Source organism: Bicyclus anynana, chromosome 11 (assembly GCF_947172395.1).
Source record: "Bicyclus anynana chromosome 11, ilBicAnyn1.1, whole genome shotgun sequence".
In the NCBI taxonomy this organism is placed as follows: Eukaryota; Metazoa; Arthropoda; class Insecta; order Lepidoptera; family Nymphalidae; genus Bicyclus; species Bicyclus anynana.
This window is the reverse complement of record NC_069093.1, coordinates 2504009-2530289: the sequence shown is the minus strand read 5'-3', so window position 1 is coordinate 2530289 and position 26281 is coordinate 2504009. Positions and strand designations below refer to the sequence as shown.

The 26281-nt window shown below is 36.5% G+C and overlaps 6 protein-coding genes across 9 annotated transcripts in view; 4 read left to right on the top strand and 2 right to left on the bottom strand.

Moving 5' to 3' along the window:
* The first annotated feature begins 1498 nt into the window (after window positions 1-1498).
* On the top strand, window positions 1499-6194 carry LOC112049541 (uncharacterized). 4 transcript variants are annotated; one of them, XM_052884132.1, is made up of 7 exons: window positions 1499-1583; window positions 3296-3364; window positions 3444-3515; window positions 4095-4208; window positions 5208-5315; window positions 5760-5876; window positions 5968-6194. In XM_052884132.1, the coding sequence occupies exons 2-7, from the start codon at window positions 3325-3327 to the stop codon at window positions 6009-6011; spliced, it is 495 nt and encodes a 164-aa protein (XP_052740092.1). In that variant the 5' UTR covers window positions 1499-1583; window positions 3296-3324; the 3' UTR covers window positions 6012-6194. The 4 variants fall into 4 exon arrangements, 3 of the variants coding, with proteins under 3 accessions (XP_052740092.1, XP_052740090.1, XP_052740091.1); XR_008251205.1 differs by lacking the exon at window positions 1499-1583 and adding an exon at window positions 1829-2642 and having other exon boundaries at window positions 5208-5356; XM_052884130.1 differs by lacking the exon at window positions 1499-1583 and adding an exon at window positions 1829-2642.
* LOC112049546 (26S proteasome non-ATPase regulatory subunit 4) lies at window positions 6033-7336 on the bottom strand. The gene has a single exon (XM_024087478.2). It carries the CDS (start codon window positions 7232-7234, stop codon window positions 6128-6130), a length of 1107 nt encoding a protein of 368 aa, XP_023943246.1. The 5' UTR covers window positions 7235-7336; the 3' UTR covers window positions 6033-6127.
* Window positions 7337-9543: 2207 nt separating this feature from the next.
* Window positions 9544-11065, top strand: LOC112049532 (putative ATP synthase subunit f, mitochondrial). Its single transcript, XM_024087464.2, has 4 exons — window positions 9544-9721; window positions 9802-9900; window positions 9979-10095; window positions 10928-11065. Exons 1-4 carry the CDS (start codon window positions 9643-9645, stop codon window positions 10954-10956), a joined length of 324 nt encoding a protein of 107 aa, XP_023943232.1. The 5' UTR covers window positions 9544-9642; the 3' UTR covers window positions 10957-11065.
* An 890-nt stretch (window positions 11066-11955) lies between these two features.
* LOC112049531 (mesencephalic astrocyte-derived neurotrophic factor homolog) lies at window positions 11956-13801 on the bottom strand. The gene is made up of 2 exons (XM_024087463.2): window positions 13115-13801; window positions 11956-12647 (listed from the first exon to the last, which is right to left on the bottom strand). The coding sequence occupies exon 1, from the start codon at window positions 13654-13656 to the stop codon at window positions 13135-13137; it is 522 nt and encodes a 173-aa protein (XP_023943231.1). The 5' UTR covers window positions 13657-13801; the 3' UTR covers window positions 11956-12647; window positions 13115-13134.
* Window positions 13802-14094: 293 nt separating this feature from the next.
* LOC112049529 (dynein axonemal assembly factor 5) lies at window positions 14095-24759 on the top strand. The gene is made up of 12 exons (XM_024087462.2): window positions 14095-14840; window positions 15653-15836; window positions 16290-16507; window positions 17111-17268; window positions 17903-18106; window positions 18963-19113; window positions 19699-19863; window positions 20392-20583; window positions 21166-21314; window positions 21894-22086; window positions 22983-23174; window positions 24280-24759. The coding sequence occupies exons 1-12, from the start codon at window positions 14210-14212 to the stop codon at window positions 24408-24410; spliced, it is 2568 nt and encodes an 855-aa protein (XP_023943230.2). The 5' UTR covers window positions 14095-14209; the 3' UTR covers window positions 24411-24759.
* A 1149-nt stretch (window positions 24760-25908) lies between these two features.
* The window catches only part of LOC112049522 (poly(A)-specific ribonuclease PARN), a 62555-nt gene continuing 62182 nt past the window's right edge, over window positions 25909-26281 (top strand). Inside the window, exon 1 of the mRNA XM_024087452.2 lies at window positions 25909-26253. Coding sequence (XP_023943220.2) covers window positions 26235-26253 — 19 coding nt within the window. The 5' untranslated portion in view covers window positions 25909-26234. The remainder of the gene's footprint in view (window positions 26254-26281) is intronic.

Sequence of the window (26281 nt, the reverse complement as noted above, 5' to 3'; positions counted from 1 at the left end):
AGTATCGACCACTAATCACCCCCTGATAGTTATTTTGGATATATATTTCATGTACAGAATTGACCTCTCTACAGATTTATTATAAGTATAGATAGATTAGTATCTAAATAGCAACTGTGCGGAGCTGGTGCGTGTCGTTTGTAGTTAATAAACGGGAGTGTTCAGAAGAGTGACCGATGGATGGATAGATTTGAATTGAAGCAAGTATCGTTTAAATAGATACCTTTCTGACCTAGGTTCTTCAGACACTGGTCACGGTAAAGCGAATCCACTTAATAAACGAACGCCCGTTAGAAGTGGGGAACGTTCAAAAAGCTCAGGTATTTTATTTTTTATAACAACCTTGGGATCGTTTGCATTGAAAAATGTGATTTTAATGCATCATTTGTGCAAAATAGAAATCATGCTGTAGTGCTTTTTATAGCCTGCGATATATTCATGTTCAGTGTGAATACCTAGTCCTATTCTAGACTAAGTTACTAAATCAGAGCTTAATATCAATGATATATCTACTTACCTACCTATAAGTACATGGTAGTGATGTACCGGATAATTAAAAAAAATAAATTAATAAAACGTTTATACTTGTTCATTAGCTAAAGTATTAATGAAAAAACGTAAGTGTCACACTAGGCAATAATCTTTGTGTTTGGTTAAAAAGAAAATCCGTTAAAACATAACGGACTGCACTGATACGGATATCTGGCACATCACTACTACCTATGCCTGAATGTGACGATAGCTTGGCAAGTTCGTTCGTTACACTCCCGATGGGCCGCGCGGGCCGGAGGGCGTGTAGCGATGAATCAAAAACCACGACTAATGCACCTCACTTCCCCGCACGCACGATTTCACACCCTTCGTCTTTCCCCCGTCGCCCGCATATCATGGGAGTGTCATCAACGAACTTGCCAAGCTATAATTGTTTTTTTATCCTAAAAGTTGCAGTAGTACGAAACTCACCTTCACCTGCAAGGAAATTTCAGTCACCCATTATTACAACTTGGACAGGTAAATAAAGTAACATTATTTCATAAATTATAAATCTATCTAGTATCTACCTACCTATTAAATCATCTTAGGGAGATAAAATGATAAAAATTCAGTGTTATAGAATTATTGTTTAATTACTAGATAAGACAGTGGCGTAGCTAGGCGTGGGCGAAAAGTGCCCGCGCCCACGGCCTCGCACTGCATGGGGCCTCACGGCTCAGGAGGCCTTACGGCCTGCGGGCGATTTTGACGTGACTGATACTGCTACCGTCAGAATAATAATATAGTAGATTACCATAGTGAAATATTCCACTAAAAATATTTTCATGTATACGAGTATTAAAGGAGTTAATCTCGGGAACTACTGATACTGAACCGATTTTAAAAATTATTTTACCACTAGAAAGCTACGTTATTTGTGACTGTTATAGGCTATATTTTATCTTTATTCTCATGGGAACGGGAACTACGCGGGCGTTGGTTAAGTAGTCGTTAATAAATATTTTACATTTTTTAAGCAAAACAGCAACATACTACATCTCCCAACACGGCTAGTAAGTGCAGTAGAGAAGACAGCAGACCTAAACTACGTGAGTATTGCCTTGCATTTTGCTTTTTTTGTTGCGCTTACGCTTGACTAAAATCATGCCTGATGGAAGCAATAATGAGGTCTAAGATAAAGCGCGCGTCTATTCAGTCCTGCCTTGAAGGTGCACGCAATGTAGGTACCTACGTGACATGAAAAACAGATACCGCAAGGCGTTCCACATCTTAGCAGTTCTAATTAGGTAGAACGTTGACGCAAAACGTTTCGTGCGGGTAGACTGGACGTCAACAAAGAAATGCCATTTTCACGGCGTCTCGAGACTTCCTGTTCTATGGTAAAATGGGGATGGGGTAAGTATATCCGGTAATAAAGACCGATAGACAGGCGACGTTGCGTCGGTGTTGTAAACGTAGCAGTTACTTCCGTGTCAACAGTTCATTACCGTGATACCTACTAATGCTTGCGCGACCATCAAAAAAGTCTTATGCAGTTAGTTGGTATTTAGCAGACCCACAACCACCCCTTAGGTGACTGTATAGGTACTACTTGCCTGCTCGAATCAGTGCCTGATATTCTCGATACATGTCCCATTTTTCTTCGCAATAAATTATTTTTCAGATATTATGTAAACGTCAATACCGTCACAATTAAGTAAGGAGTATTCAATATGGACTATTTTTGTTTATTAATTGGACTCATATCTGAACACAGTCTTCGCGAATTTAAACGTATATTTTATTAGCCTTCCGTGCATCATGTCACGGATCAATATTTTTGAATTATTATCCGCAGAGTTAAAACATCGCAAGTTAAGTTTGTTATGCACAATGTCTAAATTTCGTTTCAGTTATCGTCCCCATTCTAGACTTTGCGACCAGTGCCCTCTACCACTTAATGTTTTGGAGGATCTACCAATGTGCCACATGCCTCTCGTATTTGCAGTGGCAATTGCTAATTACAATAATCGCAGTTGGTTGTTTATTCTGGACAGCTACTAGGGCCGCATCCGGGTCTAGAGATAATGCTCGCGGCATTGTCGCCGGTTTCGATACAAAAACAGATGGAACAATTTTGAACTTGAGAAGCGTTCCCGTCTCCAAATGTAAGAAGATATAATTGTACACTAACGATACGAAGTACTTGCATTAAATATCACAAAACGATATAATATCATATGTATAGGTCCACAGTTCGGCTCGAAGGACCAACTTGATTATTTTCAAGAAATAACTCAAATTTTAAATAAAATACAAGATCATAGGTGTGTTAGGAATAAGGTTATAAACACACACATTTGATTTATTTGAATCTAACAAGCATTGACTGAAAACATTTTTTACAATAGTTGCTATTTGTTTTTCTAATCTTGTAATTATATTGTAACACTCATACAAGGATCACATCATTCTCGTCTAAACTGCTGCACTGGTCCTATAAACCAGAGGTATTAAGCCTTATGACTAATGGAGTCATGCAGCTTTGTGACTGAAATAAGAATGGGGATAATAATTTCCCGGGCGAACTTCATGGCAAAAAGTTCTTACTACTACTTGAAAGTCTGATACACAATAAAACCTGATGAAACTATGTGGTGCAATGTTACTCCACTTTTGGGAGTTGAAATGAGACTTTGTTGACCTGTAAGTAAAGGAAAAAGTACAAGCATCGCGCGACACATTGTCAGGCCTTAAAGGCAAATTGCAAAACTGTTCATTTTAATAATTACCTTGTTAATAGTTTTCTTTTGTTACTTAGCAATAAGACCGCAACCACCTCAAAAACAAATGAGTCCACAAAGGAGACTGGTAGAAAAAAGTCCTCAAGGTACCTAATTAATCAGCCTCGGTTATGTGGCAATTTATTTACCTAATATCGAAAATTAGAACAAAGCTTACATTTCCAGAAATGAGAAGTCTCACGACACCGGTAACAGCAACTACAGCTTATTGCAGAGATGTTAAAAGTTGGAATTCAGGTAGCATAGACTGGTTTAAGGTTTAAGTATACGTTCATAATCAGGTAGGTCTGATGGCATATAATAAAATACATTTTTTTAGAAAAATTGCCGACAAAATTGATTGCCAATAATGTGGGTTTCTATTTGCAAAAGATTATTCAAAATCGGTTAAGTGAATCCAGACATTACCCCGTACCACATCACAAACTTTGCCTTTATTTTGGATTGCACCTATTACATAATTATTTAATTTCTTCAAAATAAAAATTACAAATACCACGGGAACCGTAGATTTACTCAGGATATAGAGTGCCTTATCTTCTGCTCTAAGATCCAATTTATCTATATACCAAATTTCATCCAAATCAGTTTAGCAGTTGAACAATTAAATGGTAAGACAGACAGGTATATAGATAGACTTACTTTCGTATGTTTTTAATATTAGTATGGATTCCGTACGATTAGTCATGATCATGCAACACGAAACAAAAAACTAAGGATTCAGCTGTTTTTCTATTTCAGTATTTCTGAACTTTCAAGATTGAAGTCCTGTTTTAATTTTATACAATTATGTTTGTAAAGCTGTGATTGTTTCAGCCATTCCAAAGCCAACGCCAACACATTATCCTGGCAGTTTAAATAGGTCGCTTAAGAAGCCTGACAATTGTTGCAGATCAAATAAAATGCCTTCTCCATGCAACAATAGAAAATGTATGTTTAAATTATTTTATTATAATTGAATCCTATCCTACTCTTACTAATATTTTAAACGCGAAAGTTTGTATGGATGTTTGGCTACTTTAAATCGCGAAAAAGTGATGGTAATGTTGGTATAAATGTTCGTTACTCTCTCAAATCGCGACTACTAAGATGAATTAGGTGTGAGTTAGATTATAGCTTGGATTGGATTAACACATAGGCTACCAGTTTTAGCAGTTTATAAAAATAGTTACTCTTTAACGTCGCAACTACTGAATCGATTTGGCTGAAATTTAAAACGAAGATAGACAATATCCTGGATTAACAGATACAGCTACTTTCATCCCGAGAAAATACATAGTTTTGCAAGCTTTACGAAAAACTGGTGGTTACGAATGTTTGTTACTCTTTCACGTCGCTACGACGACTAACTGATCCGAATTTGGATTAATGATTCCCGCGAGTTTTGTGCAAAGCTGATGGCTGTGATGTTTGTTATGGATGGTATGAATATTTGTTACTGTTTCACGCGAAAACTACTAAATGGATTTGGCTGAGATTTGAAATAGACATGGATTTCTGGAAAACTTAATTTTACAGAGACAAAGTCACGGCCAATGGCGTAGCTACCCAGGAGCAAGGCAGTGCATTGCCACGGGGCCCCAAGCTCAAGCGCCTTCGAACCCTTACCAGAAAATCGCGATCGAACTTAACTTCGAAACTTCGAAAATTGAAAACGAAAAGAGCTGATAATAAAGTAGCTTAGCATTTTTATGTATTTGTATATAAAATTAATGCATGTACTTGATAAAACCTAGCCAGTTTAAATAGTAGTAGGGCCCCATTTTTCCAATTTGCACCAGGGGCCAGGGCCCTTGGTTACCTAGCTACGCCACTGGTTGCAGGTATGAGCTTACTAAAAAAAAGATTACTTCTAAAAATCATAATAACAATACTTCTGGAATCATAATAATGTAAAGTATGTTTTCTCCATAATTAATGTTGTTACAGCAATTATTAAGAGTAACAAAAGTTTCAAGCCACAATTAGAAGACATAAAGAGTTCATTTTTGCTGTTAAACAATACAAACAAAAATGTGAATACTCAACAATCTCAAGGTATACAACAACAATACATGAGGGTAGACATCCAATGAGTTGTAAGCAAGTCCTATATGTAATATTATAACAATAAAAGTTAGCGGCAGCATTTTTCTGTCTGTTCTCAATAAACTCTAAAACCTACTAACTTTGTAATGACAATAAAATTGATTAATAAGCTTATAACAATTAAATATAGTTTGAATGTATATATTGTATCATTTTAAGAAAACAGTGGCATAGTGGGTAGTGACCCTGCTTTCTGCATCCACCACATTGGATTTGATTCATACAAGTGGCTGGCAACCCATAACACAGGCTTATTTAAGTAATAACTAATGATTGTTGAAGTACTGAACAATAAATAATTTTAAATAAATTAAGTATGAAATTTGTTGATAAACAATTCACATTGATTTTGGCTTAGAATACCATATATGTATACAATTTTAATGGTTTTAGAAGCTCAGCAGGTCCAGGCAGTGTCTAAACCAAATCCATTGAGTGAGAGTAAAAGGAGAAGTCAATTAATGGAATCTATGAAAAAATTCAAGACCAAAAAATTTTGGAATGACTCAAGTATGTAAAAATTTTATATAATGGATTGTGTTCTGAGTTTTGAAAATTAAATATATTTTTTTAAATGTGATTGTTTTGCGTTTTATTGCAGAATATGAAAGAATAGAGGGCCTGAATTGGATATCATGGAGATAAAATAACATGTGAACAGAACAATATTTCTCATATGAATTTATTGACAGTAAATGTTTTATATAACATACAGAATTTACGAGCATTTAAACATAAATAATAAAATTGAAAACTTATCTTCAATTTTCTTTAGATGAGCCTGAGCCTTTTCCATCCTTATCCTTGTCTTTCTGGTCCCTATCATCTTTCTCGTCTTTGTCCTTCTTAATGGTGGACATGGCATTGCGGATGGCCTCGCTCTGCGGATCCACACCAGGGAGGTTTTCCAAAACACTCTGAAGGAAGGCTGGGTCATTCATGACTTCGGCATATTCCTCTGACACATCCATACTCTCTTCAGCTTGCGGCGTATCTTGTTGCATGCTCATCTGCATAGCCAGAGCTATCTGTTCCTCTTCAGACAGCTCCATTGCTTCCCGGCCCAGTGACATAGCTAAAGCTCTCTCCATGCCAGTATTCGGAGTTTCTGCAGTTTTACCAGGCTCGGCCTCACCAGTGGTCTGCTGGCGACGAGACTCCTCTTCTTGACGCTGCCTTTGTTCCTCCATAGACACTCGTAGAGCGAGAGCGAGTTCGGGATCCTCATTAGGATCAACGCCAAATTCAAACGGCGACAAGCCGGACCCAGATGGGCCAGCACCGTCGCCTCCGATGACTGGGCTGGATATCAAGGCTTCGGACAAAACAACGCAGCCGCCAGCCGGAACAGACACGAGATGGCTGCCACCGCTTGTGTTATCTTTGCCATTCAGCGTGTTTACGAAAGACGTTAGCAGAGGATTATTCTCGGAGTCTTCACCGAACGAGACGACATCGCAATTCACCTTCTCCTTTTTCAGCCTTTTAGCAAGTTTGACGAGCTCCTTCTCGTCTGTATTCATCGGCGAACCAACGAATACTACAATTCTCATTTTGTGATTCTTCCCCTGACGATGTTTCAGAGCCAAGTGCGCGATTCTTATTCCGGTCAATATGTTTATATCTCCATTTGGCTGGATTCTGTGTAGCTTGGACAGTATTCGACCGACATCGCTGGTTAATGTTGCTAACACCTCCACATTCGCCAAAGTTAGTAAACCAACATTATTCTCAGGATTTGACCGTGTTTTAGAATGACATACCAAATTTACTGCATCTTGCTGAGCCTGCAGCCTTGTAGGAAGGAAATCCCCATTTCTCATATAATCACTGTTGTCTACACAAATCATTGTACTTTCAAGAACCATCTTGAAGTAATTTCTTTCTTCTAGGATATTATTTCAAATCAATATCACAAAAAGTTTAATTAGAACTATGAAGCGCTGAAGCGCAGTCTCTCAAAAATTGCAAATAATTATTGACCACAGATTCACAGAATCAAATAAAACAGATAATATTTTTTCTAGAATCTGGCTTTATAAATCTGAGTTCTAGCCCTTTTGAGAATGTAAGACGATATAGTTGTAAATCTATGTCTGTAAGTGTAACTCAGATCTGTGGCCTTTTCGCTTTATTAATCTGTGGTCTAATTGTCTATTTCAGTTTCCCATATATACTCGAAATTTACTTAGATGACTTTTTTACACAACAATAATGGCCGACTATGAATCAAAGACAATCAGTAGGGTTGAGAAGTTAACGGCGGGCATCGGAACGATATCAAGTAGGTATCGTTATAACTGAAATACCTAAACTAAAACATCCGTTACTATACTACGTTATCTTAAAAGGGAACGTATAGTAACGTTTGTCGGTTGTGTGCATTTTAAGAAATTAAATATCACGTGTCACAAATGGTGAACGGTGCACGGTTTATGCCTATGGGTACGCGTGGTTAAGAAATGGGGTAATCTTTTTTTATTATTATTATAAATATACTTAAACAATACACATCACTTTCTAGCCCCAAAGTAAGCATACAGAGTAGCTTGTGTTATGGGTGCTAAGATAGTTGATATTATAGTATTAATATACAATTATATACTACATATAAATACTTATATACACTCATGCTCATCACACAAATATTTTCCAGTTGTGGGAATCGAACCCACAGCCGTGGTTGCAAAAAGCAGGGTCACTACCCACTGCGCCACGCGGCCGTCTCTTTCTTTAATCTTTTGGGGACGTACTAACGTCCAAGATTTGCTTATACTTCAAAAAAGTGTGCACGTATCCACGTACATACTGGGTGTAAGGGACATGATACCGAAAACTGCGTGAAGAGGTTAAATTTAGTTTCCACAACGATATTTTAAATAACAATTACGTGGGAAATGAGAAAATTCAGATTTTGAAAATTTTGAGCACGCAATATACAGCTAACAATGCGATAACAACGCTCCGCAATCTACTGTGTACGTACGAGTAGGTACGTACGCATCGACAGCAAATCGGCTGGCTACACTTACCTATCTAATACCTATTTTTTATACTTTACAAGTTTTTAACTAGGTACAGGTAATTAACTTACTTCAGGTTGTTTCTCGTTTACGAGACGTTCTGTCTTCATAGTAGGTACAATATTCATGAGTACTGAATTGATTTGATCTAAGCATTTCAAGACTTCTCAGTCAACACACACAAACACACACAATACAAACGACACAATTGTATGAGTATTCGTTACAGAAAATCACTACTAACATAACATAGAACATACACAAAGGTTTTTGAATTTTGGTTTGTTTGTCAACAGACCGCCGAACACGAACTAAAGAAAAAGTAGCGTCTAGCGAAAGGACCTAAAGTTTCAATATTTTGAAAATACCTATTAACCACGCCGCGCGGCTTAGGTTAGAGAGAGATAGCAATTATTTTCCTCGGCACCGGCGGCGGTCGGCAATACAACGTCGCGCAGTTTGTTTGTGACTTTGTATAGATAGATACCTATTAGTCGTGACCTGCCTATTTGACCTCTTGGAAAACAGCTGATCGCGCGCATTTTGCAAATTAAATTTACATTGCTAGTTTTTGTTAAAATCTTGATTTGACGATTTTTATTAAAAATCGTATTGAGATAATGTTATCCATACCAGTGTTTGAATAATGCTACTATTCGTAAGATATCTTTTACGCTATAGAATAACGTGAGCATATGTATTGTATAACATTTTTATTAAAAAACTATTTTTTAAAATAAAATGATTATAAAATATTTCATTTTCCCATCTTTAAACTAACAACATATCAATTATTAAAGAATCATTCATTATCATTTATCGATAAGTTAACGCTCGATGTTATTTACCCATCCTTGCTTTTCATAGACAATCTAGCGTTACGAAATGTCAAATTGCCGTAATCGTAGTTAAGCTGTGCAAATTAATCTCGTTGTGATTTTGTTTTTCAGAAAATAAATGTGAATAAATCGTAAATTCGGTGTAGTTTTTGGTGTAATTCGTACTGTATGCGTATAATAAAGGATTTAGACACTTTGTTCTTTAGAAATTACGTATAACGTAAGTGAAATATGTGATTTTAGTGACAAGACGGGTTTGTTTTGGTGATAAGACTTCTAAGAAAATTTTTGGTATACTTATTATACTCTTTGGTTTGACAATTGACGTTTCTGTTGTCTATGGCATAAATTTTTTTTCTTGATTGATCAAAATTTAATTTTTCTGGATTTAGTTCGGCTTAATTCCGAATAATCATGGCTATCGGTGATTATCCGAAAGAGTACAAGCCAGCAGTTCATGGACCCTATGATCCAGCCCGTTTCTACGGAAAGCGTAAGTCAAAAAAATAATATTCTTTGAAGGTAATGTCTGATTATGTAATTTTTACTTTTTTAATTTTGTGTTGCTTTTAGCCGATACTCCTTTCGGGCAACTCAAGTTGAGCGAGGTGGGATCATGGCTGGCACGCAGAAACAAAAGCCCTGCTGCGCTTATGGGTGCCTGCAGCAGAGGTATATATATTCTTCTGTAAAGATTTTTAGGTTATCATCTCCAGTAAAATGTCTAATTAAATATAATTGTATTTATAGCTTGGTGGAGATGGCAGCATAAATACATGCAGCCAAAGAGGGTTAACGGAGCTCCTTTCTTCCAGTTACTTGTTGGAAGCATGACTTTCTTCTATGTCATCAACTACGGAAAAATTAGTAAGTACAAACACATCTTAACTACTGTAACAAAAGCACCATGTAAAAGTATTGATGTAAATGTAATAAATTAGATGTAAGTCTATCTGTTACCATGGATATGCCACTAAATCAATTTGGATGAAATTTGGTATAAAGGATAATTTGAATGTCGGAGTCGAACATAGGCTACATTTTTATACTGGAAAAGTACATTGTTGTGCGGTAATTGTAAATATTAGTAAATACTAGGTATAGTAGATGGCATTGTGAGCAAATTGTACTTGAAAAAAAAAACAATAGAACTGTATTGTATATAGAGCAGTCCACAAGCAAATTTTACATTGCATTACAATAAATGTATGGTTAAAAAACTTCATTAAAATAAACCTTTAAGCAAAATTCTTCTACACTAATTGAACAAATCATGGACAAAAGTTTTGTATACAAATACTGATTGTCAGCATGGCATGCACAAAGTTTTAAACTAGAGTAGCATACAATACATATGAAATGGGAAATTCCTTCTCCAATACAAGTCCTCAAGCAATGCATTTTTACATCTATGAGGTGTCCACCACCGTGGTCTGCTCTATTGGTACCTTTACTGACTTGCACAATATTGTAGGTAAAAGTACTTTTATTTTACTTACTATATAGTTCAAATCTCAATATAATTAAGTGAATTCAAGAAGTTAAACACTTAAGTGAATTCAAAAAGTTAAACACTTGTTAATGTGATATTAAGAGTTCACTAACCTCCCGTGATGCTGCTGAGGTCATTAAGCGAGTCTATGGACTTACAGAATCAGAAAAAAAGTTCATTTTATTAATACTGATTTTTTGTTCACAGAGCACCACAGGAGTTACAAGTATCACTAACTGGATGGATGGTTTTATGCAATATTTAAATATTTATGTATGCATATGAAATATAAAATCTGTGTATTGGTTCTAGATTGCATTCAATAAAAACAACAAAGTTAGTTCATTGGTGGTTTTCTTTCTTACTCAGTTTAATTTAAACCTTTATTTATTTTGTTAAAAATACTTTTTAGTTATGGTACATGGTAAAGACAGGAGATAAAATAGATAAGGATTATTTGTAGCAATACCCACTTAGTTAGTTAAATGACACTAATGCTCATTACCAAATAGTGTTAAATTATGATTTCATTAGCGGATGCCTGCGACTTCTCTGCATGAAATTCGATGTATACTTTCCTCTGCCTCTACCCTACCCTAACCACTTTTTAATTTTTTTCTGCCATAAAAACCTGACAATAACAAACACAACAAGAAAAAAAATGTGAAATTGGTCCAGCTCACACGTGACCAAGGGAAATATGAATTCATTTTTATATATATATAGATGTGCTATGACACATAGTATGTATGAATGAAAAATTACTTATGGTAGCTACTTCAACTATAATAATCTAAAGAAATTCAGAGATTTATACATCTCACTTGATCAATACATATAAATAAAATTGAAGTCTTTGTTTTCTCAAGTGGTTGTATTTATTTACACTATACCAAACCACAAACAAGCTATTTTCAAATTGAGTGTCTATTTGTCTGGGCTAATCTTCGAAAATCGAAAAAGTTGAACTGATTTTAACGAGACCTCCACTGGAAGAAAGTTAAGTAAAGTTGGAACAAAATGTAAGCTACTTTTTCTAAGCAACAAATCCATGGTTCCCACAGGATATGTGAAAAACTGAATTTTACAAGGACAAATTCATGAGCTTTTCTGTTGGTAATGAATAAAGATGTTTAGTATATTTGGACTTTCTTTTGGAACATCTGACTGTATTTTCAGAGTGCAAGTGTTGTACAAGGGGACTGACACAATTAGGTGAAATAAATAAAGATTAGTTTATTTTTACAATACTTAATTTATTGTAGGTACACCACAAGTATTATTACAAATACATAACATTGTAGACATACAAAAGGCAGTCTTATTGCTTGGTATCAAAGGTCTAAATTGCTGACATGGCCTGGCAGCCTAGTGCTGGTTAAAAATTATTACGTTTTCATTTTAAGATCCAACAGAATTAAATTAAGGCCAAGTTTTAGGTATCAAAAGGCAACAAAGACTGTTTCAAGGCTTTGTGGTCTAAAAGCAATGTATCAAATATTAAATATATGTATTGAAATAGTAATATAATAATATAATTTTGCACTGAGATATTGGCTATTTAAATTATTAAGGAAAGAAATTTACTAAATATTTCTAAATTAACAATGACATGTATTGCTATCAAGTATCATACCAAATGTCTCACATTTTACAAAAACACAAGTTTACACTACTAAAATATTAATCATCAATTAAAATTTGTTTGATATAAACATTAACTGGGTTAAATTAAACAATTGCATTTAAAAATATTATTTACTTCATCACAGTAATTGTTTATTCTGCTGTAAATGCATACACCATACAACACAACAATCGCTGAATCATACCAAACACAATAATTTATTTATTAGTTGCAGTGAACTTTCTCCGTCGACCCCCACTCAGTGTGTGTCCACTTTTACACAATTGTTTATGAATTACTCTGAAACAAAAAAAAACATTGTAACTTTTATTATCTACTATTCATCACATTTATTGCAGAAAAGAGGACAAGTTGAGTGTAGGCACTGAAACAATAGTTAATTTTTTAGTTTTACTGTACTACTAGTTTTAGTTAAAGTATCAGTTCATGGTTTAAAGATTTATAGGTGTCATTATAAAAATATCCATATAGGAAAACTGCAAAGGAGCAACATATTATAACTTTAGTAAACCACATTATCTCTAATCACAAATGATCCTTTATTGATTGGGTGTAAAACAAGGTTAAATCATATTGTTCATACTAAAGACAAGTAAGCACATTTTAGGTAAGCATATGTCAGTAATTAGTATGATTATATTTATTGAAAATATGTAAGCACTAAGTTTATGCACAATAAAAGAGAAGAAAGGATTTGATTTTAAAAGAACTACAATTTTATCAAGTGTTAAGTTGCATAATTTTACCTAAGAGTTAGCATATCCTATTACAAATCAGATCGACCCATATACTTGGGCTTCAACTCTTCTATCCTCTTGATGAAGTCAGTCTTCTCGATGCAGCCGTCGCACACTTCGTCCCAGTCGTTCAAGATCTTCTTCAGATCGCGGACCTTTAGTTTTTTTAAATCGACATTGTTTAAATCAATTTGTTTGTCGAAGCGAAGATCACAAATTTGTGCGTCTTTCTTTTTCAGTTTCTCACAGATTTTGTCAGCCGGCATAGACCAACTGAGCGGCTTGGACAGTTCACTCAGGATGCCGGTCGCAGACTCTTCTAGCCCGCCTAGATAGTAACAGAAGCGGTTCTCTTTATTCTTTGAACCTTTACAGAACTTTTTGAACTCGGCTTCGATCCGTTTTGTGTCCTTTTTAACGTCATCAGATAACGTGGCTGCGAATTTCTCTACTGTTTTTATACACACTTCACAGTCGCCTTCTCTGAGTGCGCTGGTTATATGCAGCACTGCCGCCAGAAGTAATAAATAAAACACACTGAATTTATGCATTTTAAAGTAGTTTATATTGAGCAAAATACTAAACACAACTTTGGTAAAGCGCGAAGTGAAATAAAGTAATAGTAAAAATTAAACGGACTTAAATTCTCGGCCATACATTAATAGTCATCCATGACGTTGACAGCGAGTTACTTGGCGAATTACGATTGGTGCACGTTTTGATTTTCTTTCCAGTGATTTCGAGTGCGTTCATAAACATGAATGATTACTGCATTGTGCATTAAAAATGTTACACATTAAACATAATTTAACCTTTATATCAAACACAACACAACGATTTTGTATAAAATGTTTTGCTTTTGCATTTTCCGATACATTGATTTCTTCTGGAGCTTTGGCTTTACAAAGATAGAACTCAGTGCCGTAAAGCCAGTTTAAAAAAATATGATAGTCATAGTGATCTGTGTGATAGTCTATGTTTATTGTCGTCATGGAAACGTGAACTTGTTTGTCAATAAAAATCTTAAACTTGAAAGTTTTGTCGATTTTTCGAAATAAAATCTTGGAATAGGTTGAGTTACTACTTGCATATGTACGTACAACAATGTCGCAACCGAAATTACATGAAAATCCAAAAGGTGTCCTTGAACAATATCTAACCGCTCTGCAAAGTGAATCGAAAATAGTGCGTCGAAACGGTTTAGTCAAGATAAACGAAGAGATCTTTGAAAATCCACTAAACGTGGACTGTGACTTGACTTTAGTGTTTCCCGAAATATATGCGCATATACTCAAAAGCTTTTCAGACACTTCTGAGGCTTGTAGAGATTGTGCTATAACGATAATGTCAAATTTCATTGACCAATTGCCACTTAACGATTACTATTTAACATATATACTACCAGTAATCGTCCGTCGCATAGGATGCCCAGAAACCGTCGAAGAGTCTGAGGAAATACGCTTAGTCTTGATTCAGCTAGTGCATAAAATAATACAAAAGTATAAAGGCACTCACCTTTTGACACCATTCATTAACGAGTTTACTAGTATTTTGACCAAAACCAGCACGGATCCGTATCCAAAAGTAAAACTGGAGGTGTGTGATTGTATTATTTTGCTGACCAAAGTGCTACAGAGAGATTTCCACTTCCAATCGGAGAGCTATGTGAAGCCCGTTTTGTCAAATTTTGCTCATCAACACTTTAGAGTGAGGGTTGCAGCTGTAAGAGCTATAGGTATGATATAACTACAATATTTTCCTTAATTTAGATTTACTGGTAACCTAGCAAACTGAACACAGTAAGCCATTCAGTAGTTCAAATATATATTGAATCCATAAAAGGCTGGCAACACATGAAACCATGGGTGTGGATTTTCCTCCTTCTAAAAAGTTCGCCAGATTCCATCTTAGATTGCATCATCACTTACCATAAACCATATATTACCATATAAGTAAATAGTAGTCTACTAATCTACACAAAAAAACAGTGGCAAACAAACAATCAGATCATCAGATGGTAAGTGATTACCACCAACCATGAACAACTGCAATACCATAGATGTTTTTTTTAATTAATTACTTACTAACAGCCCTTGACTATAATCAGTAGGGTTACTGGTGTACTTACAGGCACATAAGGCAAGATTCTTTAGTGAAGGGCAGCTCAGGATAAGTGTATAGCTGTCCTGCATTGTATTGAAATGTTAAAGGCCATGACTTTCCACCCAACATCAGGTAGTAGTGTATGTTTAGAACATTATTGTCTATTACTATTAAATAATATATAACTGCAAGGAATATCATCTTAGATCAGTATGTATCACACATCACATCAGTTTAATCATCATACATCCTGGTAGGTCAGTCTACCAGGATATATAATGATTAAACTCATACTCCTGAATGATCTAGAGCAAGAAACCTGATTTGAATAAGGGAAGTAGGGAAAGTTCAAGTGTTTCATTTAGTGTAGTACATGCCCAAATACAACTAAAAAACTAAATAAATTATTTTTTAGTTGTTTCTTTAAATATATTTTGTTTCTAGGTGCAATAGTCCTAGCAGGTAATGTTAAATGCTTCGAGATGTCCATCACTCCAATGGCTGAGAAACTGTTTGATGAGAACAGCCAAGTGAGACTACAAGTTACCATGGAAGTTGGTAACTGGATGCTGACCTATAGGGATCGCTACTCATTCTGGCATCGGATGATACCTTTGCTGCTTACTAGGTTAGAAAAATCTTGTATTGTCGTTTTATTGCCAAAGACCAAACTTTACAGCCCTTTTAAAACCTCACTAAACCAAATTACCTAGTTGGTCTTGGTCTAGTGTTGAGCATATACAGTACTTGATAAGGAAGTCCTGGGTAAACAATCACTCATCTCATCATAGGTCTAAGATACGCGCCACGACATACCTCGTGAAGAGAAAAAAGCATAGACGACTAATATTGTACCATCATGATAAGAAAGATATTTATAGCAATATTTTCGGATTTTCGCTATTGGTCTTCAATATGTCATTTCGACACCAGATATGACGTGGCGACTGGCGCGCATCTTAGATCTACATATAAGAATCTGATGCTGAGATCATGGAGAAATCGAGAGAACTCTTCACATTTTTACTGCATTTTGAAGTCAGTATTTTTTTGGTAAAAAATTTCATTATACATTTTCCAGTCTCAGTGATGTTATGGCTGATATCCGGAACACAGCCACCCAACACTGGGACGCCATCGGCTTGCAATATATGGAGGAAAATGAAGAGGACCTCAAAAAGAAAACTGACTTCCTCAAAGACACGCCGGCGCACTATCCCGATGTTAAACGACCTAATCTCGGATGCAGGATATTGGTGCAGAGTAATATCGGGAAAATTGTTCCCGCTATTGGTAGAGGTAGGTTTAGTTATTTTGGAATTTTGGATGTAGTGGTAAGGTGAAAAGGTAAGCGTTTGACAGTAAACAGTTGAGGAACAAAATGGTACTGTGTAAAATTTAACAAACGTGCAATCAATCAATAATTTATTGTTCACTAAAGATACTTGTAGACTTTTTAACATCCATTGCTACTTCAGCTTCTCGATTTCTTGAGCTATGTGTTATGACTTATGTTCTTTACGAACATAAGTCACTTAGAGTGCAATGGAGACTAGCGAGCTATGTTCTGCGTATTAGAAATGGGATCTTCTTATTTCTGATACGATCACGCATCATATCAGAAAAGAGAAGATCCCATTTCTGATACTTACGATCATCACGCTGAATGACTACGAGTATGAGCCTTTCTATTTATGAGAACGAGGACTGCTTTTTTAACTATTTTTATTGATATTGATATTACTCCATGTGAATTTTCTGAATTCTCTACGCATGTGAAGTCTGCCAATCCGCATCGGGTGGTGGACTATTAGCCTAACCCCTTACATTCTCAGAGGAGACTAGGGCTCAACAGTGAGCCGAATATGGGTTATTGACGATGAATCCACGCAACCTTTATAGAGATGGACGGCTGGCAAGCCGACGCTCGCCTGCGCTGCGCTCAGCTGCTGTGCTGGTTGTTGCTGTGCGCCGAAGAGGGCGCCACTCAGCACGCCAACACCATCGCGCGGACGCTGCACAGAGGCGCGGCCGATGATGACTCTAGAGTAATACTTGAGGTTAGATTTATCTTTGACCTACCCTCACTTTAGTAAGAAATATTACAAGTAGGTAACAGTGTCGAAAGGTGAGGAACAGATGGCAAATTCTTAAATTATGCGAGGATTAACTTCCAGGATCAGTAATTTAATTGTAGAGTTGAAAAGTTGGTGGCTCTACTCTCTCATGCCTCGGATAGTACGTTTAGCCGTTGCTCCCTGTCAATCAGTCAATCTGTTCTTCATCGATCCCTATCAGATGTCAATCATAATGATTGACATCTGATAGGGATCGATGAAGAACCAACACAACCAATCTTAGGCCGCCGCAATGGATGGTCCAACGCGTGGTGGTATATAATCAACTCTCCGAGAAGGATAGCATGGCCTTATAGTCGGCCCTTCTTACAAAGTTCTATTTTAAGACTTTCACCACCACCTGATTAGTATTGGATACTTTACGGACTTTACGAAATTTTATCTCTGTGATTTGTCATGAAGTGAGAAAGTGACACAGCTGTCGCTTAGACACATATCAGAAAATTGTGAAAGCTCGTAACTTTTTTCGCTTTTGTTTGACGGTCACTTCTAAATATATATATACACAGAAATTTCAGAACATGCTCACTGAAATGCAAATACTTTGCGTGTATAGATTAAGCGTGCCTCGGAGTTGTTCGGCTACTTCATAACACCGGACACGTGGTGGCCGCTGCTGGAAGCTGAGGCTGACTCGTGGAGCGCCCTGTTCGTCATCACCAACATCTTGAAGGGGTCCCGCTCTGAGCTTGTCAAAGACAAGGTCATGCAAGAGGTGTGCAAGGAGTTGGCAGATCCAGATAGGTGCCGCGTGAGAAAAGTAAGTTTACTGTACTTACAGTCTACACCATATATTCTACTCTGTTCTGTTGAAGAAACCTGCTATTGAATAAACATCCATAGCTGCTTTCTTGTTTTTTGTTACCACATAACTATACTTAATTTATGGGCCGAGGACATTAAGCTGTTTCCAGGGAGCCGCTGGATGCAGGCGGCTCGGGACCGTTTTGTTTGGGAGTCCATGTAAGAGGCCTATGTCTAACAGTGGACGTCCTTCAGCTGTAAATGATGTCGATGATGATGATGTAATTTAATTTTATTGTTTTTATAGTTAATAGTTCACGAAAAAAGCTGATGGCTTAACAGCAATACTTTGTAGTGCATATACAAGCCACAAGTTTTATCATGTGCCCTTAAGCCTTCAACCTGAGGCGTAGGTGTTAAGCTTCGTACCTATACGCACATTTAATTTCACCGGCAACCGTATTTTTCAGACAGGAATACAGCAATATTTTTAGATTTAGCCTTTAGCTTAAGCTAAACCAAAGAATTAAAGTAACCGACATAGCACTCGGGGCTGTACTGCAATGTACATAACATTGAAGTGGCAGTGGGCTAGTCATGTCTGTAGAACGACCGATAGTCGTTGGAATCGTAAGGCCCTTGAGAAACCGCGTCTCGGTAAGCGGAGTGTGGAGTAGACAGATTTACGATAAGATCTCCGGAAAGTGGCTGGCATCGATTGGGTGCAAACGCCAAAAATAGCGAGGTCTGGCGCTGCTTAAAATTGGCCTATGTCCAGCTGTGGACGCATAATGTCTGATGATGATGATGAATGCGCAAAGGCTTTGGACAATAGCAAAATTTAACCAATTTTTAAACGCTTTACTTTATAGCTAAAATACCAAACGAACATGTTACACGTGACGGAGGCGCTAATGGATCTGTGCAAAGGCGATTGTGTCGCTGTAGCAGAGGACTTGTTCATTGTCAACTTCACCGTGTACGCGATGCCGTATGACGACAACGTGCAATTTATGGCACTGTGTAAGTTTTATAAGCTTACCTACTCTTACTGCCCATTTGAATTCACTTAATACATTATTTCCTAAAATAATATTTTGATGTACTTACGACTGAGTGTATCTGACATTTCCACCATGGTAGATTTCGTATATTGAACACCTCTGCACTAACCGTGATATTTAAAATGTGTGATAGTAAATTCTCATTCGAATTATTTTACTAAATTTATAGCACATAAACGTGGACTCGCCGAGAACCCCTAAGTCATATTCATAAAAATGGATTGAGATTTAAGCCTCAATTTTCTTCAAAGTAAAGTTGACCTAATCACTACTGTTCTAAGGTCATTTCACTTTGGAGAAATTTAAATTTTAAATCCTAATCCATACTTACAATTAAAGCCGTAAAGGGTAACCCCTAAGACATTCGTGGCGAACCTTTCATTCCCCAACTGCGCTGCATGTTTTATTTTCTTCTAAATGAATTGCGTTTTATAGAAATTGCATCTATGGCAGGACAACTTTGGTCGGGTCAGCTGGTATATAGATAAATAGTTGCTTAAAATAACGAACTTATTCCAGTGCTTCCACTACTTTTGTTTGACAGCGAATTTAGACAAACTCCGCTCCATAGAGAAGTGCGGCCGTACCCTGACGTCGCTGTACAACAAACACATCCGTCGGATACTGGCCGACATCAACAGTGACGCCGTCACTTGGAGCCTGCTCACCCCTGAGCGGTGTCTGCTGGAGTGCGTCCTGTTACATTCAGGTACTTGTACTTATATGTGGGTATAATTATTTTTCTCGCTCGCCAAAGTAATCTCTGGTTCCCGAAAATTCTATTTTAAAGAGTTTTTATATTTTTTAATAGGAGAAGGTTATTTTTTGAATGGTGACTAAAAAAATTTTAATAAAATAAATTCAACTGACTTCCAACTCAAAAATTAACCTAAACTAAAAAGCAAAAAATAACATCTTACCTATCTGCTACCTTCTGATCAGTTTGTAGGCGGTGCCAAGCCAGTGATGTTTTAATTCAAGCCGTTTAAATTACACAATTTCTGTGGTTCTTTCAGAAACGGCTTTAATTAAAACATGACACTGGATTGGCACCGCCTTCAAACTGATGATGATGATCATGATGATGACTAAATAAAATAGTTAATTATTATTTTTTCTAACATTTTGTAAGCTTACTCAAACATGTGGTAGAAATCGGCACGGCAACTTTACTAAAATACCACAATTCTCCGAAATTCCCGGTGTATCTTTAGTCTTCCAGTATGGTATATTTCAGGATCAGCAATGGGCAGTCAATTACATTTAATCGCACCGCTACTAAAGGACAGTTTGGCTCCTCCGAAGGTGGATCCTGAAGTGAAGCTGAAACTATTCACAGCACTGTCCACTGTTTTGTTGCAAAGGCAGTCAAACTTCAAGTCATGCGACCCGGCCAAGTTGGAGGCGTTTTTGAAGATAGTTATAGATGGTAGGTACTAACTAAGTAGTGGGTAGGTATATGTTTTTTAACTCAATACTCAATACTAAACATTTATCATAACAAGGTGTAATTGTATGTTTGAAACGATCGCCGAAATATTATTCTTCGGTTAAATAAGATTTTGAATGTTTTAACATTTTCTTACGTTGGTCAGTTCATGGATTTCGGCTTTGTCTTTTCTTTTCTACATCAATCTCATATCAGCTCATAGACTACTTGATGTGGACTACCTTTTGTAGAGAATTCCACATTGTACGGCTCTGAGCTCTTCAGTAGCGTCTATACCATTGGTGATCGTTGACAAATTTTTGGATGGGGCTACAGAAAAATCACATTGTATTTTTTTCTTAAATTTTACTTCGGATCTCATGGCCTCCAGGGAACCCCTTGGCCTAGACCTGCCTTTAGTGATAATTACGCTACTGGGCCCTATACAACTAGATGTCGAAGATGTCGACTTTCGATTTAGTGATTGGTTAACATTAACACTGCATTTCTTGCCCCAATTCCAACACCTATGGACCCCAAAATTTTTAAATGTATCTGTTAATTTAAAACATGTTTTTCTAGAAGTGATAATGCCGAATCTGGTATGGTCTCCCGGTAGAACGGCGGAAGCTATTCGCACTGCGGCCGTCGCGTGTTTGTGTTCAGCTTTGCAGGACAATCCTGAACAGGATTCTGTTGAGAGAGGGGGTAATGGCGACACTAATGACGAGGTCATTGTTTATTTATAATTATACTAGTAGGCGCCGCGCGGCTTCACCCGCGTGGTTCCCGTTCCCGTAGGAATACGGGGATAAAATATAGCCTCTAGCCTTCCTCGATAAATGGGCTCTCTAACGCTGAAAGAAATTTTCAAATCGGATTAGTAGTTCCTGAGGTTAGCGCGTTCAAACAAACAAACTCTTCAGTTTTATAAGATTAGTATAGATTAAGTGGCGTGCATAAGATTGTTGATCAGGGTATACACTAGGGAAAATATGCATTGGATAAGTATTAACAAAACATTTGTTAAGGTATGCAATACGTTGGTGCTTATATGAAGTGAACGCCACGTCACGCCTAAAACACATCTGCATGTTGCTAACTACTGCATCAAGGCGGAAGTATTTCTGTTAATTTATCACGAAAACACGGTCAAAACACACGTCGCAAGAACCAGCTCATGATTAGTCATGAGAGTCATGATTGACGTTCCAAAAGTGCTTGTAAACTAAGCCTAATTGAAATAAATGAAATTTGAATTTGATGCTAATTTTCATTTGAATTGATTTAAATTGTCATGTAATTTTCAGGCAGTAAACCTATTCCCAAGTAAGGAGTCCCTGGAGCCGTTCCTCGATCAAATGGTACCTCTGTTAGTGGGCCTGGTGGACGACAACTCGACCTTGACGAGACAGCACGCCCTGCGAGCGGTGTGTTGCCTCGCCACCTTGGCCCGACAACGTGGATGTTTTACCGTCGACATACTGCATAAATTGTATTTTGGTAAGTATTCCTAAAAGCCGTGATAGCCCACATCTATACCTACTTATAATAAATCTGTAGAGTGGTCAATTCTGTACATTAAATTAATTTCCAGAATAACTATCATGGGGTGATTAGTGATCGATGCTGATGCCAAAAATGCAATGAGTAAAATTTTTGTCTGTCTGTATGTTCGTTATAGAAACAAAACCTATTCGACGGATTTTAACGAATCTTTCTACAATTATTCTTCATACTGAACAGGTTATGAAGCAATAGAAGAAGAGAACAGTGAAGGGAAATGTTGGGAAAACGGGAGAAGTTACTCCATTTTTACAGCGATACTACTGTAAGGGCTGTATTAAAGAGGACAAAGGGCGGACGAAGTCGCGGGCGTCCGCTAGTATAAAATATGACCTGCCTTCGGAGGGTGTAGGTTAGTATCCGGTCCGGGGCATACACCTCCAACTTTTCAGTTGTGTGCATTTTAAGAAATTAAATATCACGTGTATCAATCGGTTATGCAAAAACATCGTGAGAAAACCTGCAAACCTGAGAAATATCTTAAATCTTATGTGTCAAGTTTACCAATCCGCATAGGGCCAGCGTGGTAGACTATTAGCCTAATCCCTCTCATTCTGAGAGGAGACTCGTGTCCAACAGTGAGGAATATGAGTTGAAATGATGATGATGAGTACCTAATGAGTATGAGGGATTATAGAGGTAGAGCTAGTTAGGTCTTCACACTTATAGGAGGGATTATGAAAGCTTATGAAAGATTATGAAAGATACCACGATGCTCCGATGAAGGTTGGCAAGCATTCTATTAGCATATCTGAAGGTTATTATCGAAAATAGAGTACCGCACTTGTCAGGACTTATCGTGGTTTGCTTATTAAAACCTTTTTCGTACGCAGTTGTGCTCAAACGACTCGACGACAGCAGCGACAAAGTGCGCTCGTTCGCCGTGCACACTCTGTGTGCTCTATTCAAATGTCGTCCGCACGACTACGACACGACTGTCTTCAGTGCGCACGTCGACGCTCTGTACAGCGCTATGCTGATACACTTGGACGACGCGGACGAAGCGTTCCGGAAAGAGATGTTAGGTGAGAATGGAATTCGTTCGTAGAATGTATAGTACGTTTAAAGATATATAATACGTAAACAACTTACTGCTCGTGAGGATTAACTTGACACATCGCTTTGGTCAAGTTAATGCGCAAAAGTTATACAAAGTGAAAGGGAGCGAATATTATTTCTGTGCTTTTCTGTCAGCAATCATGTTGTATTGCTTACATTTTTTATCTCGTCTAGCTTTTTTTTTATATGGCTTCATGGCATATGCATTTATAGAACTACCTACATTTTATTCCTACAATTTTCCCGCCAAACTCCTGTTGTCAGGTTTAACGTTACAGGGATGTGTGTGACATCCATAGATTTTTGATTTGGTACACATCTGATAGGCGTATAATACACCCATAGACAATAAAATATATATTTTTTAACTAGACCAAAGAGTATGTAATCCTAACCTAGACAGACATTTTGATTTTCAGACATCAGCAATTACAATCGCCGTAGGTACCTCTAACGCCTTGTAATATGAAGACTCTGTAGTTATTAGCAACCTTAATATAAACTTTACCCCTAACTCTTTGACCACAAAGTAAAATTGGTAACTAAAGAAGTTTTAGATTTGCCTCTCGTTTAAGGGCCCCCCTAAGTAATTTCTGATATAGGGCCATTCCAAGGCACGCTACGCCACTGGTCCTTACTCATAATAACTTCAGAACAACTTTGGCCGGCCGCGTGGCGCAGTGGGTAGTGACCCTGCTTTCTGCATCCACGGCCGTGGGTTCGATTCCCACAACTGGAAAATATTTGTGTGATGAACATGGGTGTTTTCCAGTGTCTGTGTGTATTTATACATTATATAAGTATTTATATGTAGTATATAATTGTATATTAATATAATAATATCAACTATCTTAGCATCCATAACACAAGCTACTCTGTATGCTTACTTTGGGGCTAGATAGTGATGTGTATTGTATAAGTATATTTATATTTATTTATTTATTTATTTATTTATTTATAACAACTTAATCAACTTTTTAAAATGAGTAAATGTACGTCATATATAAACGTGATTACGGTTGATACTTATTGATGACTCAAAAGTTGATTTTTTAATGTTTATGATTTCAGATGCATTGCTTTGTCTCAGCGTCGTTGATCCCAGGTTGTTAATGAAAAAGGTGAAAGCTAATATACATTTATATAGAAACAAAGCGGCATACGAACGACTATCTAGTCATATAGAAAAGATCATTATTTAAAAGTAATTTATGTTTTTTGGTTGACATAGTTTTAGTTATTTGATTATAAAATTTATTTTCATTTCAATGTTTGTGAAGAAAGGTTCGCAATTATGATTTATTTTCACTGTTATATTTACGTTAAAATAAATTAAATAATTATATATGGAATAATGGTTTTATTTTTAATTGATGTAATTAAAATGCAGTAGGCAGGTATTGGACACTTACCGATGTATTTCTAAGTATGATGTGACTTAGAACTTAATAGTAGCCATTGTCCTATTTATAATCCTCTTTTTTCGTTTGAAAGAACATACACAGAAGTTGGTTCCAATTTATTTTCATTATTTACTTATTATTATTGAATATTGATATCTTAATACCTTAGACTCTGAAGATGCACGCGAAGGTGCGTAACGTTACGTCAATCACTTTCTTGCTTCATATTAAAAAAACGCGGCAATATAGTGCATTTTTTTTTAATTTGCCGCGTTTTTTCAGGTCACGCTTTCATTGCCTAGAGTCCGTGTAGAAGGAGTCTACAGACGTCAAATAATCTGACAGACTATGACCTACGACTATCAACATTGCCAATTTGTAGGTAAATCCCAAAATTGCAGGGAATACTAAATCGATTAATTAGTTTACACCTGTATCTAAACTTAAGTAACTATAAACTAGGAAATGATTATTATATGAAGGCTCACAGTCACTCAGCGGGCTATTAAGCGCGTTATGCTTGAAGTATATGTGCGTGATAGAATAAAAAATGAGGATGTCCGCTCAGAAGTACAAAAGCCGCCGAAATAATTATGTGCGGACGTTTCACGATTAGGAAATTATGTTTTGGCAACGCTGCCATATGTTGCTCTTGTGGTCACTGGCACAGAGTAGAATGTCACTGGTCAGAAATTCACCAATCGGTCAATACACTTACTCTACTAAGTATCATTAATCTGTGCTCTACTCTTTGGGCTACAGGGTTCCCAACTTAGGGGAATGCCCCCTAAATCTGGGGGGAAACCCAGATTTAGGGGGCAAATAAGTGAAATGGGATTTTTTTAGGGGTCTGAAATTTTAGAGGTATTTTCAGGGATTTTTTGACTCTTTAATATTTTTAAATTGATTATAATTTTAATATTTCTTTCTTGACCTAGCGACTTATAACGACATATAATACGTTATAGATAAAGACGTAATATTTTGTCTGTATTAAATATAGACTTTTGAAACATATTGCAGTATATTATTTCTAAATTATTATGAATTTATATTTTTTAGGAGGACAACTCAATAATTAAGGCGATTTTAGGGGTATTTGACACAAATTTTAGCGATAAATATTTTGGAGAGTTGGTAACACTGTTGGGTCAATCCAAATCCAATCCCAGGGTTCCCAACTTAGTGGTTTTCCCCCCAGATTTACGTTATTCTACAACCACTCTGAGGCAACTGGCGGCAATGTTCATCGAATAAAAAAAATGGTTAAATTTATTCATTGTCAACATGTATGATTTCAAAAAATCTGAATCTTCAGATAAAGACGTAATATTTTGTCTGTATTAAATATAGACTTTTGGAACATATTACAGCATATTATTTCTAAATTACTATGAATTTATATTTTTAGGGGGACAACTCAATAATTAAGACCATTTTAGGGGTTTTTGACACAAACTTTAGGGATAAATATTTTGGAGAGTTGGTAACACTGTCCAATCCGTCAATCGTCAAGCGAGTGTCAAAGCGCTAGCGCGAGAAATGCTTACAAAATAATAAATATTATTTTATTTTTTACCAGTGGTACATTCATATTTTAAATCATTTTCTTAATAATATACAATGGAAATAACTAGAAAAAGTGAGTATTAAGCTAAAATAATCTAAAC

Excerpts from the sequence above, each read along its gene's own strand:
- LOC112049541 (XM_052884130.1), top strand. The coding sequence starts at position 2,435 with ATGTTTTGGAGGATCTACCAATGTGCCACATGCCTCTCGTATTTGCAG. Across the intron at positions 3,365-3,443 it reads GGTAGAAAAAAGTCCTCAAG|AAATGAGAAGTCTCACGACA; the intron begins GTACCTAATTAA and ends TTACATTTCCAG. Across the intron at positions 5,877-5,967 it reads AAAATTTTGGAATGACTCAA|AATATGAAAGAATAGAGGGC; the intron begins GTATGTAAAAAT and ends GTTTTATTGCAG.
- LOC112049546 (XM_024087478.2), bottom strand. The coding sequence starts at position 7,234 with ATGGTTCTTGAAAGTACAATGATTTGTGTAGACAACAGTGATTATATG.
- LOC112049532 (XM_024087464.2), top strand. The coding sequence starts at position 9,643 with ATGGCTATCGGTGATTATCCGAAAGAGTACAAGCCAGCAGTTCATGGA. Across the intron at positions 9,722-9,801 it reads AGCCCGTTTCTACGGAAAGC|CCGATACTCCTTTCGGGCAA; the intron begins GTAAGTCAAAAA and ends TGTTGCTTTTAG. Across the intron at positions 10,096-10,927 it reads CATCAACTACGGAAAAATTA|AGCACCACAGGAGTTACAAG; the intron begins GTAAGTACAAAC and ends TTTTGTTCACAG.
- LOC112049531 (XM_024087463.2), bottom strand. The coding sequence starts at position 13,656 with ATGCATAAATTCAGTGTGTTTTATTTATTACTTCTGGCGGCAGTGCTG.
- LOC112049529 (XM_024087462.2), top strand. The coding sequence starts at position 14,210 with ATGTCGCAACCGAAATTACATGAAAATCCAAAAGGTGTCCTTGAACAA. Across the intron at positions 15,837-16,289 it reads ATACCTTTGCTGCTTACTAG|TCTCAGTGATGTTATGGCTG; the intron begins GTTAGAAAAATC and ends TACATTTTCCAG. Across the intron at positions 19,864-20,391 it reads GTGCGTCCTGTTACATTCAG|GATCAGCAATGGGCAGTCAA; the intron begins GTACTTGTACTT and ends GGTATATTTCAG.